The sequence below is a fragment of the Fulvia fulva genome, chromosome 6, assembly GCF_020509005.1.
Source record: "Fulvia fulva chromosome 6, complete sequence".
NCBI lineage: Eukaryota > Fungi > Ascomycota > Dothideomycetes > Mycosphaerellales > Mycosphaerellaceae > Fulvia > Fulvia fulva.
Window position 1 is genome coordinate 4594845 of NC_063017.1, and position 16236 is coordinate 4611080.

Consider the following 16236-nt stretch of genomic DNA (forward strand, 5'->3'; position numbering starts at 1 on the left):
TACGTAGTCTTACTTAGCACTTTGTTTCTCTTCCTCTCCGCAACCTCAACCTCATCTCCAACCCTACCGACGCCGACTCTACCACCCGCCTCGACTTCACCGCTGCCTTCAGTTCCCTCTCCCGGAACAGAGGAAGCTCGGCCGACCCTGTCCGCTCCATGTCAATGAGCACCCAGCAGATCGTCTTCGGCCACCACCTGAGCGAGTCCGGCAGCAAATTCCCGACCTATCTATCAGCGACAAAGCACGTCGCGCAGCCGCTATGCGGTAATAGCGAGGGATGGGGACCGCTCAGTCCCATACGATATGACTTCACGCCGTGTTTCCTGGACATGTGGATCGTCGTGGTGGGAGCATGGGGCATTCTGGCAGGAGCAGGCGCACTGTGGTGGCTATACAAGAAGAACACTCCGCTGCCCGTGGCGCAGAACTGGCATTTCTACACGAAGCTGGCGGTGGTGGGCATGATAGCGGCTTTGACTGCGGCGCAGGCTGGACTACAAATCTATCTGCTTGGTGGCAATATCTGGTTTCAAGACTTCAGGTTCTGCACAACCGTCATTCAGCTCATCAGTCTGGTAGTTGTGGGATGGGCACAATATGCTGAGCATTGGCGGCTGCGCTATCCGCATGCTGTTGTGTTGGTGTACTGGCTGCTATATGTGATCGCCCATGCGGTGAAGCTGCGGTCTCTGGTCTCGCAGCAGACCCACAAGCTGCATCTGGCATACTTCGTGGTCTTCACCGTGAACATGGCGTTGGCAGTGGCAGAGTTCATCCTGGAATGGCTGGTGCAGAAGAAGGTCTCAGCGTACGAGGCATTGGGTGACGAGGACGAGTGCCCGCTGGAATACGCAGACATCTTCTCGAAGCTTACCTTCTCATGGATGACACCAATCATGAAGTACGGCTACAAGGAGTATCTCACACAGGATGACCTCTGGAACCTCCGCAAACGCGACACTACTCGTGCTACGGCCGGGGACTTCGAGGAAGCTTGGGAGCAGCAGTTGGAGAAGAAGAAGCCCAGTCTGTGGATCGCAATGTTCAGCGCGTTTGGAGGCCCTTACCTATCAGGTGCTGTCATCAAGACTATGTCAGATTGTCTGGCTTTTGTACAGCCACAGCTTCTACGCTTTCTGATCTCCTTCGTGGATTCGTACAGGCCAGGCAATGTGCCAGAGCCACCCATCAAGGGTGCCGCCATTGCACTAGCCATGTTCGTGACTTCTGTCGCTCAGACTGCCTGCTTGCACCAATACTTCCAGCGTGCTTTTGAGACTGGCATGAGGATCAAGAGTGCTTTGACCGCGACCATCTATGCCAAGTCTATGAGACTAAGTAACGAGGGTCGTGCATCGAAGAGCACTGGAGATATCGTCAACTACATGGCCGTGGACACTCAACGCCTTCAGGATCTTGCACAATACGGCCAACAACTTTGGTCGGCGCCACTGCAGATCACGCTGTGCCTGCTCTCTCTGTATCAGCTCGTTGGACCCAGCATGTTTGCTGGTCTTGGTGTCATGCTGCTCATGATTCCGATCAATGGCGCCATTGCGAAGATTTCCAAGACTCTGCAGAAACGCCAGATGAAGAACAAGGACGCCAGGACACGACTCATGACTGAGATACTCAACAACATGAAGTCCATCAAGCTGTATGCGTGGACCATGGCATTCATGGACAAGCTCAATGTCATCCGAAACGATCAGGAGTTACACACCCTACGCAAAATTGGTGGCGTCACAGCTGTTGCCAACTTCACGTGGAACACGACCCCTTTCTTGGTCTCCTGCTCGACATTTGCTGTGTTCGTAGCAACAACGGACAAGCCACTGTCTACCGAAATCGTGTTTCCAGCCCTCACTCTGTTCAACCTGCTGGGCTTCCCGCTTGCTGTACTGCCTATGGTCATAACTGCCATCATCGAGGCTTCCGTGGCTGTCAATCGTCTCACAAGCTTCTTTGTCGCTCCAGAGCTTCAGCCTGACGCAGTGCTACGCGGTGACTCTGTTGAAAATGGAGAAGAATCTGTGCGCATTCGCGATGCCACTTTCACCTGGAACAAAGACGAGCCGCGCAACGTTTTGCACGACATCAGCTTCACAGCACACAAGGGCGAACTCTCTTGCATTGTGGGTCGAGTAGGCGCTGGCAAATCAAGTCTTATGCAGACCATGCTTGGTGACTTGTACAAGACCAAGGGTGAGGTCGTCATGCGTGGTAGCGTGGCCTATGTTGCGCAAAGCTCTTGGGTCATGAATGCCAGCGTACGCGAGAACATTGTGTTTGGTCATCGCTGGGATCCGCAGTTCTACGAACGTACGATCACCGCCTGTGCACTCAAGGACGACTTCACCAGTCTGCCCGACGGCGATCAAACCGAAGTTGGCGAACGAGGAATTTCACTCTCTGGTGGACAGAAAGCTCGATTGACCTTGGCGCGTGCGGTATATGCCAGAGCTGACATCTACTTGTTGGACGATGTCCTCAGTGCTGTCGATCAACATGTCGGCAGGCACCTCATCGACAATGTGCTTGGTCCAAAAGGTCTGCTCGCGGGCAAGACACGGATTCTGGCCACCAACTCTATTCCGGTCTTGATGGAAGCACACTTCATTGTGCTTCTACGCGAAGGAAAGATCATTGAGAGAGGCACATACGAGCAGCTCATTGCTATGAAAGGAGAGATTGCGCAGTTGATCAAGACTTCAACCAATGAAGATCAGATGGAGGAGACGAGCGATGCCACTAGCCCTTCGTCACAGAGCACTGTCTACGTTCCTGAAAATCCTGAAGACCCCGAGGAGATGGACGAAGCTGAAGATGGCCTGACACAGCTCGCACCCATAAAACCAAATGGCGGTGCTCCGGCCCGAAAAGATAGCAACCTCACCCTTCGACGCGCCTCAACAGTCTCGTTCCGCGGGCCGCGCGGCAAGGCGAATGACGAAGAGGAGAACAAAGGCAACATGAAGTCGAAGCAGAGTAAGGAGTTCTCTGAGCAGGGCAAAGTCAAATGGGACGTCTACAAGGAGTACGCAAAGACGAGCAACATCTGGGCGGTTTCCATATATCTTTTGACCCTGATTGCCGCCAAAACGGGAGAAATCGGTAAGTGCCTCTTCGGAGACTACACCGAGCTGCACCGCGCATGCTGTCACCAGACTGGGGGATCGGAGATGTTCGGTCGATGAGATGCCATCTTGATTTGGATCTGCTAACGCATGCGCGCACTAGGGGGAAGCGTCTGGCTCAAAGAATGGTCAGAAATCAACGATGTCGCCGGCGGAAACCCGGACGTTGTGAAGTACATTCTGATCTATTTCGCATTCGGCATCGGAAGCGCCGCGCTGGTTGTGATGCAGACTTTGATACTGTGGATTTTCTGCTCGATCGAGGTCAGTCCTATCCAGGGAAACGCAAATTGCATCTGCACGACATCCCGGCTCCTAAGCGCGTGGATGCTCTGGCGATGCGGCCCGAAAAACGCTAATGCAAGGACAGGCTTCACGAAAACTCCACGAGAGAATGGCGTATGCGGTACGTAGAGACGTTGCGACTCAATTGCTCCTGCCGAAACTGGATGGCTGCTTACGCTCCTGCAGATCTTCCGATCGCCTATGAGCTTCTTCGAAACCACGCCCAGCGGAAGGATATTGAATCGATTCTCAAGGTGAGTGAATCTCTGGGCACTGATGGACGAGGTCCACGCTTTCTCCGCCGACCAGACCCACCTATGTAATCATCCATGCTGACACCCTTACTAGTGACATCTACCGTATCGATGAAGTACTCGCGTACGTACATCCGGACCTAGCACCGTATCTAAACCCCTGTTCACTGACATCCGGTCTAGGCGCACCTTCAACATGCTGTTTGTCAACGCAGCTCGAGGTATGTTCAAAGCGTGGGGTCGTGGGGGTTTCTTGAGATCGCGTAACTGACAGTCCCACAGCGATGTTTACACTCGTGGTTATCTCTGCGTCGACCCCGGCCTTTATTGCACTCATCGTCCCGCTTGGCGCGCTGTACCTCTGGATCCAGAAATACTACCTCCGAACGTCGCGTGAGCTGAAACGCCTCGACAGTATCAGTCGCAGCCCTATTTACGCCCACTTTCAGGAGTCGCTTAGCGGAATCAGTACCATACGAGCCTATCGTCAGACTAAGCGCTTCTCTCTCGAAAACGAGTGGCGCGTAGACGCCAACCTCCGGGCCTACTTCCCTTCCATTAGCGCCAACAGATGGCTTGCAGTTCGGCTGGAGTTTCTCGGCTCGGTCATCATTCTTGCAGCGGCTGGGTTTGCGATCGTATCGGTAACGACCGGCAGCGGCCTTTCTGCTGGCTTGATCGGTCTAGCAATGAGCTATGCACTGCAAATCACGCAGTCGCTGAACTGGATCGTTAGGCAGACTGTCGAAGTTGAAACCAACATCGTATCTGTAGAACGTGTCTTAGAGTATTCCAGGCTTCCTAGCGAGGCGCCTGAGGTGATCTCCAAGAACCGCCCACCAAACAGCTGGCCATCGAAGGGCGCGGTGTCTTTCAACAACTACAGCACGAGATACCGATCAGGCCTTGATACGGTGCTGAAGAACGTCAGCCTTAGCATCAAATCCCACGAAAAGATTGGCGTGGTTGGTCGGACCGGCGCCGGCAAGTCTTCACTGACATTGGCACTGTTTCGGATCATAGAGCCGACTGAGGGAGACGTCACTATCGACGGCGTCAGCACAAGCTCAATCGGCCTACTGGATCTGAGGAGCCGGTTGGCTATCATTCCTCAAGACGCAGCCCTGTTCGAAGGTACCGTCAGAGACAATCTGGATCCAGGCCACATCCACGATGACACAGAGCTGTGGAGTGTTCTCGACCACGCCCGTCTCCGCGACCACGTCGCCTCGATGACAGGAGGACTCGACGCCACTATCCACGAAGGAGGCTCTAACCTGTCTCAAGGCCAAAGACAGCTAGTGTCACTGGCCCGGGCTCTACTGACACCTAGCAATATCCTTGTGCTTGATGAAGCTACTGCTGCCGTCGACGTTGAGACAGACGCGATGCTGCAGACGACTCTTCGTAGCAACATGTTCAAGGATCGCACTATCATAACGAGTAAGTCAATGCATCATGGAGGGTCGCCAGAGCAACGCCGGCTAACAGTATATGCAGTTGCGCATCGCATCAACACCATCCTTGACAGCGATCGAATAGTGGTGCTGGACCATGGTACGGTACAGGAGTTCGACACTCCATCAAACCTCGTTACGAGCAGAGGTCTGTTCTACGAGCTTGTCAGGGAGAGTGGTCTTCTTAGCCAGTTCGATACGCCACCAGGCAGTGCACGATAGAATACGCATAAAAGTTCATGAAGCGATCTTCCATATGCAAAATCAAGATCCCACGCCACATTCCACGTTCTCTGACGTTCGCATGAAGCCGCCTCTTCCCCGAAGGATTAGACGCAGGCTTTATATTTGCCTCATGCAGCACCCGTGTGTGGCTGTCACGTGCGTGAAGGAATGCCGCCGGTGCAACATACACAAGCTGGCCGACGAGCGAATCAGCACGACAGAATGGCCGCATGAGAGAGATCGGAAGTATGCAACACCGAAGATGGCGTGTGGATGTGGTTGTTTTGTCCTGAAACTTACTAGACCCTTGCGGCAGATCTTTTCGCGCGGGCCCTCCCCGAAACAAGGCCCTTCCTTGCATCTTCCACTTGCGGCTCAACTGAGTCTCACGATGTTGGCCCGTGAGCTGATGTCTGAAGAGTGCGAGATTGCCGCTGACGATGGCACTGATCGGGTATTGCGACCGGATCGACTGGGACGATACTCACAGGTCCTTGCGATCTGATGCTATGCTGCACGATGTGGTCCCTCAGTCGCTCGATCGGCGAACAGCAGCGCTTCGCTTCGTGGGTTAATGTGCAAGAAGGACAGCTAAACCGTTTGTGGTAGCCGCATATCCCAGTCGGTCCTGACGACACTTGGCTTGGCTTGATGACCACTTCGTGTTCTCGGTCCCGCTACCTGCATCTTCTCATTATCAGCAGCAGGTTGATTACCTTACGAGAACGTTGATAATGCAGAAGCAAGAAGTGGAGGGGTCATGCAGCGAGTCCTCCCACGCTCACGTGAGTGTCCGCGCCGAGCGCGCGAGCTGAGGAAAATGGTAATCTGTGATGATATGTAGGTGCCCGCACATTGAGGGCCACGAAGTCGGTGCGTGGTTGTTCAACATCTGCACATCGAGCGCCTCGTCCTGCACGTAGACATGGGCCATGCGGACCGCTCCTCTGCCGCCCATCTACTGGTCCAGGGTAGGCAAGTAGAGGCACTACATCTCGGCGATAGTAGTCAAGAGATACGGACAGGGCTGCGGCAAGGACGTTGACGCCGTTACACCGCCGTCCGTCGGCAAGGATTCTGGAAAGACCTTACCATTCGGGCCCGGAGCACCTGTGTACTCTGTCTGTCTAGCTGCATAGCCGTGCTACGCGGCCGTATTCCTCACATGAGGAGGAAAAGAGCAGGCCAAGCACAGCTGCAAATCTCCGTAGAGTACCGCGGTTCGGTGATCATCTGGTTGTTCTGTAGAGTGGTAGTGGTCCCCGTCCGTGTGGCTACACAACATCTATCCGCTGTCCGGCTGATCGCGCTGCAATGCCGGAACTCACCTTTCCACGGCCCTTCCCGTGCAGATTTGCCAGGACCCTCCATGTCCTCTGAAATCTCGCCTAGATGCATCTACATTCCGAACCGCACCACCCCAGATCGATGCCAATCGCTCACTGGACGGACCAGTGCAGATTGCGACTTTGCTCCTGGTCTAGCTCGCCGTCGTGCTGGGCTCTTATGCAGACAGTTATGCGCACAGTGCGCGCAAGACCTGGATCCAGGTTGTTCGTGGATGCGGAAGTACGGCGAGTGTTGCGTTGGCAAGGCCAGACCAGGCACGAGGGGCCCTGCGACCTGGTGATGTCCTTTCCATTTTGTGCGCTCACAGCGGGAGCGAAGTCTCTCGTTGTGCATGATGTCAGTCGCTCCTGATATGGGTGTATCGATCTAGCTGGCAGCATGAACCAGCATCATTGCTGCAGAAGGCTAGTAAAGCAGTATCCAGGGTTGAAAAATGTGGTGCCTGGCTCTGTCTCGGCGGTCGTGGGCTCTATTCCTCAAACTGCTAGATTTGATTATGATTAGAGGAAGGCTCATCGCTCCAAATCGTGGGTTGCCTCTCAGATGGCAGGGATGGGAATGTCTCCACTGCTTGACAGATGTCAAAGATTCGTGACGCCCGTTTGCCAGGTTGCTCCGATCCGCTCTACATATTGCCTTCGACCCTCGAAGGAGAGAGCGATTCTTCTCACCGTTTCAATACCACCAAACCTACCACTTCTTCGGTTCTCACGCGCCTCGACCTCACGTTACAGTCGTTACAGTTGTGTCCAACCATCCACCACTGCATTGACCAATCGTCTTGACGCCCACCTATTCTCCTGATCATATCCAATCAACAACTCATTCGCCCACCCCTACGCCGTCAGAGCTTCTGTATCGACGACCCAGATCTCGCCCAAACGTACCCGAGTCACTGGAATTCGTGAGAGTGCCACATTCCAGTCGGGTAAACTTTAAGCTGACCTCGAGGACAGTGTGTCGCGTCTCAAAGCACATGGAGTCATAGTCATTCCGTGGAACCCAGACTCGACGCGGCTTGTGTCTCGATTATTAGATCGAACAAGTCTGTTACCAAGTCAGCTCAGCAATGGTCCATATACCTCAGCGCAACATGAAAAGCCAGATGAAGAGAGACCGTGTACAAAGTGTAGACAAACAAAAGGTACCATCATCCATTGTCGGCACGAAGCTGGACAGTCACTGACGATCATGCCAGCGGATGGAGTCGATTCGACGCTCGTGGGAGTTGACTGTTATGCAAGCTCTCGCCCGCAAGAAGATTAATGGCCAATCCTTTCTTGTCAATACCGACAGTGAGGGGAATGTCACCAATGTTCAGGTTCAGTCCTCGGCACTGTCCACCAGAAGCCAGGGCACTGGGTCGTCAAGACACGACCAGACCTCAGCTATGGATCAAGATGAGGACTCCACCGACGACGAATTGTTCAGCCAACCGATTACCAGAGCGAGGGGCAAACGGGCTAGCCGAGCCACCAGATGTCGTGATCGCTCTATCGTGCGTGGCAATACCACACGCAAGTCAGCATACCCATACCCGCAGCCAACTGCGGCGTTGACTTCGGAATCCGATGACGAGCCTCCTATCCCACCACGCAAGCAGCACAAGTCCTTCCAGATCCAGGATGAGCAAGCCGTCAAGGACTTCCTGCACAGTCGATTGAAGGGCATGCAGCAACTTGCTGATAAGAAGATCGCTAAGGCATGGATCAAGAGCATCTGCCCCAAGAAGCAAGCCAACTTTCCATACCAGAACAAAAAGACCGGGAGTGATGGACGGGTCCGCGAGCAGCCGCCGAAAGTACCAGGATGGTGGCCAGATACAGAGGCCTGTCGTTTCATCGAACCTGACCACATCAAGAGGACTGGTAAGTCCCGAGGCCACTGGTGTAGTTTAGTGCAGAGTGCTGATACTTCAACAGAGCGCATGGACTTGTGTCTCCATCTTCTTCGTCTGCGACCTGACCCAGAACAGCTCAGGATCTGGAATGAAGACAAGACAGAGCCGAATCCTATTCACGAGTACCAAGGATGGACTGCCTTCCTGAAGGATTCTGCTGGGGCCGAGATCTTCGATGAGCTGCCGAAGGAGGACAAAGTTCGCACAGAGAAGAGGAAGTACTTGATGGAGCAGATGTATGATGTTGCTCAATTTGAGCAAGACTTCCTCGACGGCGGGGTTGGTGAGTACCTTCTGTGTCTAGTGTTCCCAATCTTTCAATACTGACCATCTTCCAGACGGGACACAGGAGTACACGTACGAAGACAACGAAGAGGAGAAGAGACTGGCCCCCGTGAAACGAGCTCGCTCTGTGTCGGCCAACTTCTGCGGCGATAGAGCGTCCAGACAGTCGTCTGCATCTGTTGGTTGCATGCGTACAAAACGTGTGCGACAAGTCACGCCTTCGAATGCGTCCATCTTGGTGCCGAGCCAGGTGCAGACACAGAAAGTGGAGTTCGAACAGCCGGAGCTGGAAGCACCAGAGCATATTCAGACCCGAGAACAATCTGTCGAGCGATTCTTCGACTTCACGCAAGCCGATCACGGGTACGACTCCGTGATGGCGGACAACTTCTGCACCAGCAAGGCAGAAGGTCGATCAAGGCGAAGCAACCCCTTCATTGGCCATTGCGAGGTCGTGGATCTCAAGCGCGAGCCCAGTGTTGAGCATAACCGGCAGTTCCAGCCACAATCACCACAGTACCAGCAACAATGGGCGAAGTACGAGCAGGACCCCATGCAGTGGACTGCCCAGCCTCCAGCCGCCAGCTCTTTCATGCCAAGCCAGGGCAACCATTTGGCAGGTACGGAAGCTTATCACCACCACTCACAGCCTGCATCCACGAACTTCCCAGGTCGGCAGGACTTCGTCTTCCCGCAATTTCCAGCACCAGGAATGATCCAAGTCCAGCAGATCAACCAGATTCCCGAGCCGCAGTTCCAAGCCCCGCCCAACACACCGATATACTCACCCCAAAGCATGGCCCCCGTGCCATTGAACAGCTATGTCCCGTTCGACAGCCATCTTTCCCAGGAGGCACCCTACACCACAAGCATGGCGCCGAATCAGTTCTTTATGCCAGCATTCGAGACTAGCGTTCCTGCTTTCCATCCACCAACGACGGCAGCGCCGCAGCAGATCCATCAAGAGCCAGCTCCAAGCCACCCACAATACCACCATCATCAGCAGCCGCAGCAAGGTTTGGCCCAGCGCCATATCATCCCGACGCGTTATCACGGTCTACCTTTCACCCAATCCAACGGCTGGCCAGCGTCACAGTGAGGTCCACGATATTGTCCGAGAGCAATTCGGTCATCGTGCTGAGAGTCCTGCCCTTCTTTAGTCCGGTTTTGATAAGCGTTCGAAGCGAGCGAAGCGATCATTTTGCCTTTGCCTAGTTTGGCTGGTGATTGCATTTGGTTGAAGCATTGTACAGTATAGTTCCCCGATCCCGGCTATATGCTTCCGTTTCGGCATGAGTTACGAGCGATGAGAGCATGAGTGTCAATGATTGTTAAAAGTTGGGTGCCTTCGGTAGGCGGTGGTATTCGTAATGGTGTTGTCAGGTTAGGCGTAGGCTAGAGTGTATCATGGTATAATAACAATCACCAATCTCGCCTTACCCATGACGATGTTCACGTGTCAAGAGTCGAGGTCGTCGTTGAGGCAGGTCAAGAGCAGCTGTTCGTTCTTGCCGCGTGATGTTTGTGACACGCCAAACTCTAATTTCTGTATAATTGCGGGGCCCGAGCGCCCTCGCTTAAGCCGCAACCTTAGATCTCGACGTGCGGACAAAGAAACACGCGTGCATCACGACAAAGGCTTTACACCTCGACAATGCGCGCACACTCCCGATCCGGACTTCACCGATAATATCAGCAACACATGACGGTCGCTTCGAGTCTGTCTCTCATCGGCGACCATGTCGACCTCGAGAGACGGAGGAACACGCGGACGCGGTCGCGGCACGACCTTTAATACCGGCGCATCGCGATCATCACCACGGGGCACATTTGGCGCACCCAGTACGTCTGGTCGAGGAGGCTTCAACACGAATCGAGGCATGCCCAACAGCACATTCCGCGGCAATGGCGCACCAGCAGCACGAGGTCGAGGACGAGGTCGAGGACGGGACCAGGCGTCTCCATTCACACCGAAGCCAGCAATGGGAAGAGCTAGGTCCGGGCTAGGAGGAGCGCCGACAACAGGGAGCTGGGCAGAGCGGCAAGAGAAGGTGAGATATTCCCCCCTACCATACTACTAACGGGGTGCAGACGATGACTCCGTATTGTACAGCTCAAAGTGCGTCGCGAACAGGAAAAGAAGGATGCTGTCGCCCAAGGACTTATGACGGATCCGGACAAGGCTGTTGCTCTGGCAGATGCAATCACTCTCGTGGGAACATGTCAAGGCATGTGCTCGGAGTATGAAATGGTGTTGAGAGTAAACAGGAATGAGGTCTTCCCTGAAGAGAAGGTCAGTTGGAAACTACCCTGCGAGTGGAGGGTCATGTTCTGATATACGCTCAGGTCAACGGCGACCCCAATGGCGAGCCAGACGAGAGTCGCTTCGTCAAGACGTTCAAGAGGTCTGAAGCTGGAGCGGAAGCGCAACTACCCTCAGATCTACGCCCACCGACTTCTCTGAAGAGAACTTGCGACTACCTTTTCAACGACATCATTGGGAACGCGTCCTTCCTGGGCAAGGTCCACCATTTCGTGTGGGATCGGACACGAGCGATTCGGAACGACTTCTCGATTCAGCAGCTGACCAAGCTTGACGACATCCGGATCGCAGTCGAATGCTACGAGCGCATTGCACGCTTCCATATTGTGTCGTTGCATCAGCTAGCACTGGCGGAGAAACCCTACGACAAGTACGATGCCCAGCAAGAACGCGAGCAACTCGACCGGACCCTTCTCTCGTTGATGCAGTATTACGACGACACCCGTGGACGACTGGAGAACGTCAACGAGCCCGAGTTCCGCGCCTACTGTGTTATTTTCGCAATCACAAACCCGGTTCCTGATCTGGAAGACAGCGTGCAAGCATGGCCAAGGCAACTCACGAAGGATAAGCGCGTGCAGACGGCGCTGGAAATCTATGCCGCTGCCTGCGAAACGACCTATAAACAAGGTCCTATGGCACCGAAAGCGAAGCCTGTTACCGCCCAGCAGGATTGGCAAAGGTTCTGGAGGCTGGTGCAGTCTCGCAGGGTGTCCTACCTGACAGCCTGCGTCTCAGAGATATTTTTCAACCTCATCCGAGAAATCGCGCTGAAGAGCATCATCCGGTGTACACGGCCTGCTCGGAGGAACCCGGATGGAAGCATAATGAATAATTCTGAGCTCAGTCTGGAGGCTGTTGCGGACGTACTCCAGTATGATGATCCAGACGATCTCTACAGCTTCGTTGCTAGATGGGGGTTGGAGTTTCAATCTGCTGAAGATGGAACCATGTATCTCGACATAAGCTATGTTGGCGGTGCCGCCCTGCCAGAACCGAAAGTTGGGCCAACACAGCAGAAATCATTCCTGGTCGAGAGAAAGAGACACGGCAGGACATTGCCGGCCATTATCGATGGACTATCTGTGCGACAAGCAACAGACAGAGGCTTGGTAGTCGAGGAGGAACAGGAGGATGAGATGGAGGAAGTTGAAGATGCACAAGAGGAGGAAGTCGAGACTGAAGATGAAGAGACTGAAGAAGAAGACAATGACAGTCTATTCGTCGGGACGTCAAAGAGCCGGCAGGAGCAGAACCAGCAAACCCCAGGCAGTGCTGCGGCGCCTACTCCTAGCAATCCCTTCGGTCTTCCTGGCACGCCGTTTGGCTCAACGCCTTTTGGTCAACCAAATAGAGTCAATGGTGCCACCAATCCCTTTGGGTCTTCAGGTTTTGGCCAGCCTTCTGGGACTTCTGCCCTCGGCAAACCTCCCACTGCAATTAACCCATTCAAGTCGACTGAGGCCGCCAAAAATGAGGTCGACCCCGCTTCTGCCACGAAGCCTGCGTTCGGGGCTGCTAGCGACTTGTTTGGCAAGCCGGCAGCAAAGGAAAATCCATTTGCGGGAGTTTTCAAGACCAATACTACTGCGGCCCAGGCAAATGTTTTCACTCCGTCGACCACTTTTGGTCTTTCCGCCGACAACAGTCAAGCTGCACCAAAGTCGTCTTTCGGTGCCGCTTCTGGCTTCGGTGCACCATCAACCACAGGGGTATCTGCGTCCAGCGCACCGCAGGCGGCGAAACCTCAGACGCCCAGTCCGATCAAGAAGGGCCCGTTCGAGGAAGAAGGCTCGCCGACAAGTCTTAGCCCTAAAAAGCAAGACTTTTCACGATCTAAAGAGGCCTCGAAGCTGCCGTCGCCAACCAAGCAGACTAGCGAGGGTCCTGCAGCGCCAAGCCTGTTTGCGCGATCTGAAACGAACTCTAAATCGGCGCCAGTATCACAACCACCACAAACAGCAGCTGCGCCAACAGCAACTTCATCACAACCAACGACAAGCCAGTCAATACCACCTGGCGCGCAATCACCCACCAAACGGCGGTCCTCGGATATTCACAACAAGCCCAAGAGACCGAGTCCACTTTCGAACTCATTCACTGCCACCGAGGACAGCACAACACGTGCGACCCAACACACGGAAAGTGACACTGCGCGCGCACAATCTCCACCTCCGCCCGAAAAGACTACGGATGAACTTCTCACCGAGGTTGCCGACATTGTGACCTTTGATCCCGCTTGGGGTGTCTGGAAGCAGTTTGTCGACTTTCAGGTCAGCCAAATCGTCGCAAAAGCGCAGAAGAAAGTCGAACGCGAAATCGAGGCCGCCGAGCTGTATAGGTCACGCGCTATCCGTGTCCTACTTCAATTGCGGGACAGCGTACGGAAAGGACGGTTGCGCGCGAAGGCAACGGCAATGAGAGAGCGTACCCGCCGAAGGCTTCGTGAATCAACTGCGAGCAACGGATCGGGTATCGCAACAATGGAGAACAGTGTCTCAAGCCTGAAAGCGAGCGCAGCCGCTTCGCAAGCACAGGCGAATGGGGTCAGTCGAGGGAACTCGGACCTGCTGCGGCAGTCTACTGCACGTGGCCGCCAATCACACCTCGATGGCCAGACGCAGGCGGGTAGCAAGAGGTCGGCTTCAGCATACGGCTCCGATTTGGCTGCTTCAACCAGCTCACCAATGCACAAGCGACAGAAGAGTATGAGCCATGTGGACGATCAAGGCAAAGTCACCAAGCCTACACTATCGAATGACACGAACGACGATATACTGAAGCGCTCGTCATTCCTCGGCTTCTCGAGTCGTGACGTTCAGCAACGCGCCAACACGACCAAGTCTACTTACTTCCGCATGAAGGCTTTAGGTCTGCAGGGTCGCAATCGTGGTGTAGACTTGGCCGCTTCTCGAGGCACTAAGCGAGAACGCTCAGAATCGTTGGATGCTGCTTCAATGCCACCTCCGGCGCGGCCAAGCGCGTCCACAGCCGTCGCATCGAGTCCAGACGCACCCAGTGTCGTATCCGCAAGATCTGTGCGAGCGAAGACTGACGAGGAAGATGATATCCTTTTCGCTCGTCTAAAAGCACTCAGGGAGTCTTTACACGATGGTGAGAAGGTCATTCAGGAGGCAATGGCCAGGGAAGAGCTACGTCGAAGCTTGAATGAGTCGCAGTCGTCCAACGAGTCACCTTCACTTGCGAGAGCGCGCGCAGAGGCTCGCCTTCGAGCATCGAGAGGCAACTCCCAAAGCCGCGAGCGCGATGTGCCCGCGTACCGACTACGCGAGAGTCGCTTCGTACCACGCGAAGAATATCACCTGGCCGAAGAGCGTGCGCGACAGACGCGCGCGTCAAGGGACAACAGCAGAGTCGGATCGCCCCAAGGATCAAGAGCTCCCGGCGTGTCCACGAACATTGCTGGTGCAGCGAGCGCGAGGAACACCGCTTCCATACTTTTCAACTCGCCACCAAAGCCTGCTCGGCCTTCCAAGCCACCGCCGGGCTATGGTGCTGCACTTCCATCGACCACAACTCCCTCGTTCGGGTTTGGTGCTCCATCACAGGCGCCTGCAGTCCAGCCCACGGTGCCTGATCCAACGACACGTAATCCCTTCTCGCAGTCGTCTTCGTTCGCACCATCGACTAACGGTCAGAACCCGTTCTTGCAGACATTTGGAGCGACCAATGCGACATCCTTCGATGACTTTCCGCAGGATAACACTTTGCCGCCATCACAACTCAATGGCACTTTGGCACGTTCCTTCGGCCCGCCCTCTCAAGCCGCTCAGAATCCTTTTGCTCAGACTACCCAAAAGAGCCAGTCACCTCCACCGCCAAACTCCTACATGCCATCGCAGGCCGCTTCAGAAGCCATCTCGTTACTATCGGATGACGAAGAAGAGCCTCATCAGCCAGGCGAGGAGGAGCATCAGAGCGGCCATGGCCAAAATGCATTCCTGGATCAGACTACAGAGAATGACATCGATGGTGCCTTTGCCGGACGTAGCAAAACTGTGTCTTTCGACCAGGAGGCTGCAAGCCAGGCATTGGTGCAAGGGGCGTACAATTACACGAACAATCCGTTCGCAGCTCTGGCTGACGGTGTAGCGGACGGAAATAAGGAGTACGAGGAGCACTACGAAGAGGAAGGTGAGGATGACGACCAGCAAGAGACAGCTCCTCAGCCTGACAGCTACCAATACTCGGATGAACAAGAAGGCGAATATGAAGGCGATGGCACGCCGATCGACGAGTACTCAGATGACGAAGCACCTAATGGCTACATCGACGACGAGGCATCAGATGCTGGCGACATCGAGGATGAAGACGGTGACATCGAAGACGAGGACGGCGACAGCGGAGCAGAGCGTCCTGCAGACTGGAACAGTGACCAGGACGGACACTGGGACTTCAGCGATGGTGACGATGACGAGGACGACGATGAGCCTCGCGGCTTCGCACCATTGAACAACGCGTACAACCAACGTGTCATGCAATCCGCACCGGCCAAAGATCCGGCTTTGCAGTTTGTGGGGAACACGCAAGAAGAAGCGATTGAGCTTAGCGACTGAGTTGGCGTAGTGCCTGAATTGACAGCTTGTGTAAAGTGATATGGAACGACGGATGGCGCTGCCGACATCTCGGAGAACAAGGAAGATCTGAGACTCTCCACACAGGGAGCAGCTTCCGCGAGATAGCGTCGGTTGCTAAGGAGTTTAGCACGTCAGCTAGGCTGACACATAGATCGCTGGGATTGTAGAATAGAGGGACTGCTAGTAGCGCACGATGATGAAAGCTCAGAAAGGATCTTGATGATCTCGATCACAATCTTATTCCACGTTCCAGAACAGATCGCATGTCCGAAGAAATTGCAGGCGCTTCACGGCGAAGCACTGGTCCACTTCGCGAGTGATTACGGTGACGAGATACTGCCAGTCACAAGTCGCAAGTGTATCATAGCGTAAAGAAGTACCCTTCCGTTTTAAACATGTATCTACATCATGTACAAAGT

General features: G+C 54.5%; 3 protein-coding genes across 3 annotated transcripts; all 3 read left to right on the forward strand.

Moving 5' to 3' along the window:
* Positions 1–158: 158 nt before the first annotated feature.
* On the forward strand, positions 159–5358 carry CLAFUR5_07633 (Metal resistance protein; the record flags this gene model as incomplete). Its single annotated transcript, XM_047906781.1, has 8 exons — positions 159–3117; positions 3244–3404; positions 3511–3546; positions 3612–3679; positions 3774–3803; positions 3863–3900; positions 3962–5122; positions 5180–5358. The coding sequence occupies 8 exons, from the start codon at positions 159–161 to the stop codon at positions 5356–5358; spliced, it is 4632 nt and encodes a 1543-aa protein (XP_047763224.1).
* Positions 5359–7780: 2422 nt separating this feature from the next.
* CLAFUR5_07634 (uncharacterized protein) lies at positions 7781–9995 on the forward strand (the record flags this gene model as incomplete). Its single annotated transcript, XM_047906782.1, has 4 exons — positions 7781–7855; positions 7910–8579; positions 8634–8894; positions 8950–9995. The coding sequence occupies 4 exons, from the start codon at positions 7781–7783 to the stop codon at positions 9993–9995; spliced, it is 2052 nt and encodes a 683-aa protein (XP_047763218.1).
* A 640-nt stretch (positions 9996–10635) lies between these two features.
* On the forward strand, positions 10636–15796 carry CLAFUR5_07635 (SAC3 family protein 1; the record flags this gene model as incomplete). The annotated part of the gene is made up of 3 exons (XM_047906783.1): positions 10636–10947; positions 11010–11189; positions 11243–15796. 3 exons carry the CDS (start codon positions 10636–10638, stop codon positions 15794–15796), a joined length of 5046 nt encoding a protein of 1681 aa, XP_047763219.1.
* Positions 15797–16236: the final 440 nt, after the last annotated feature.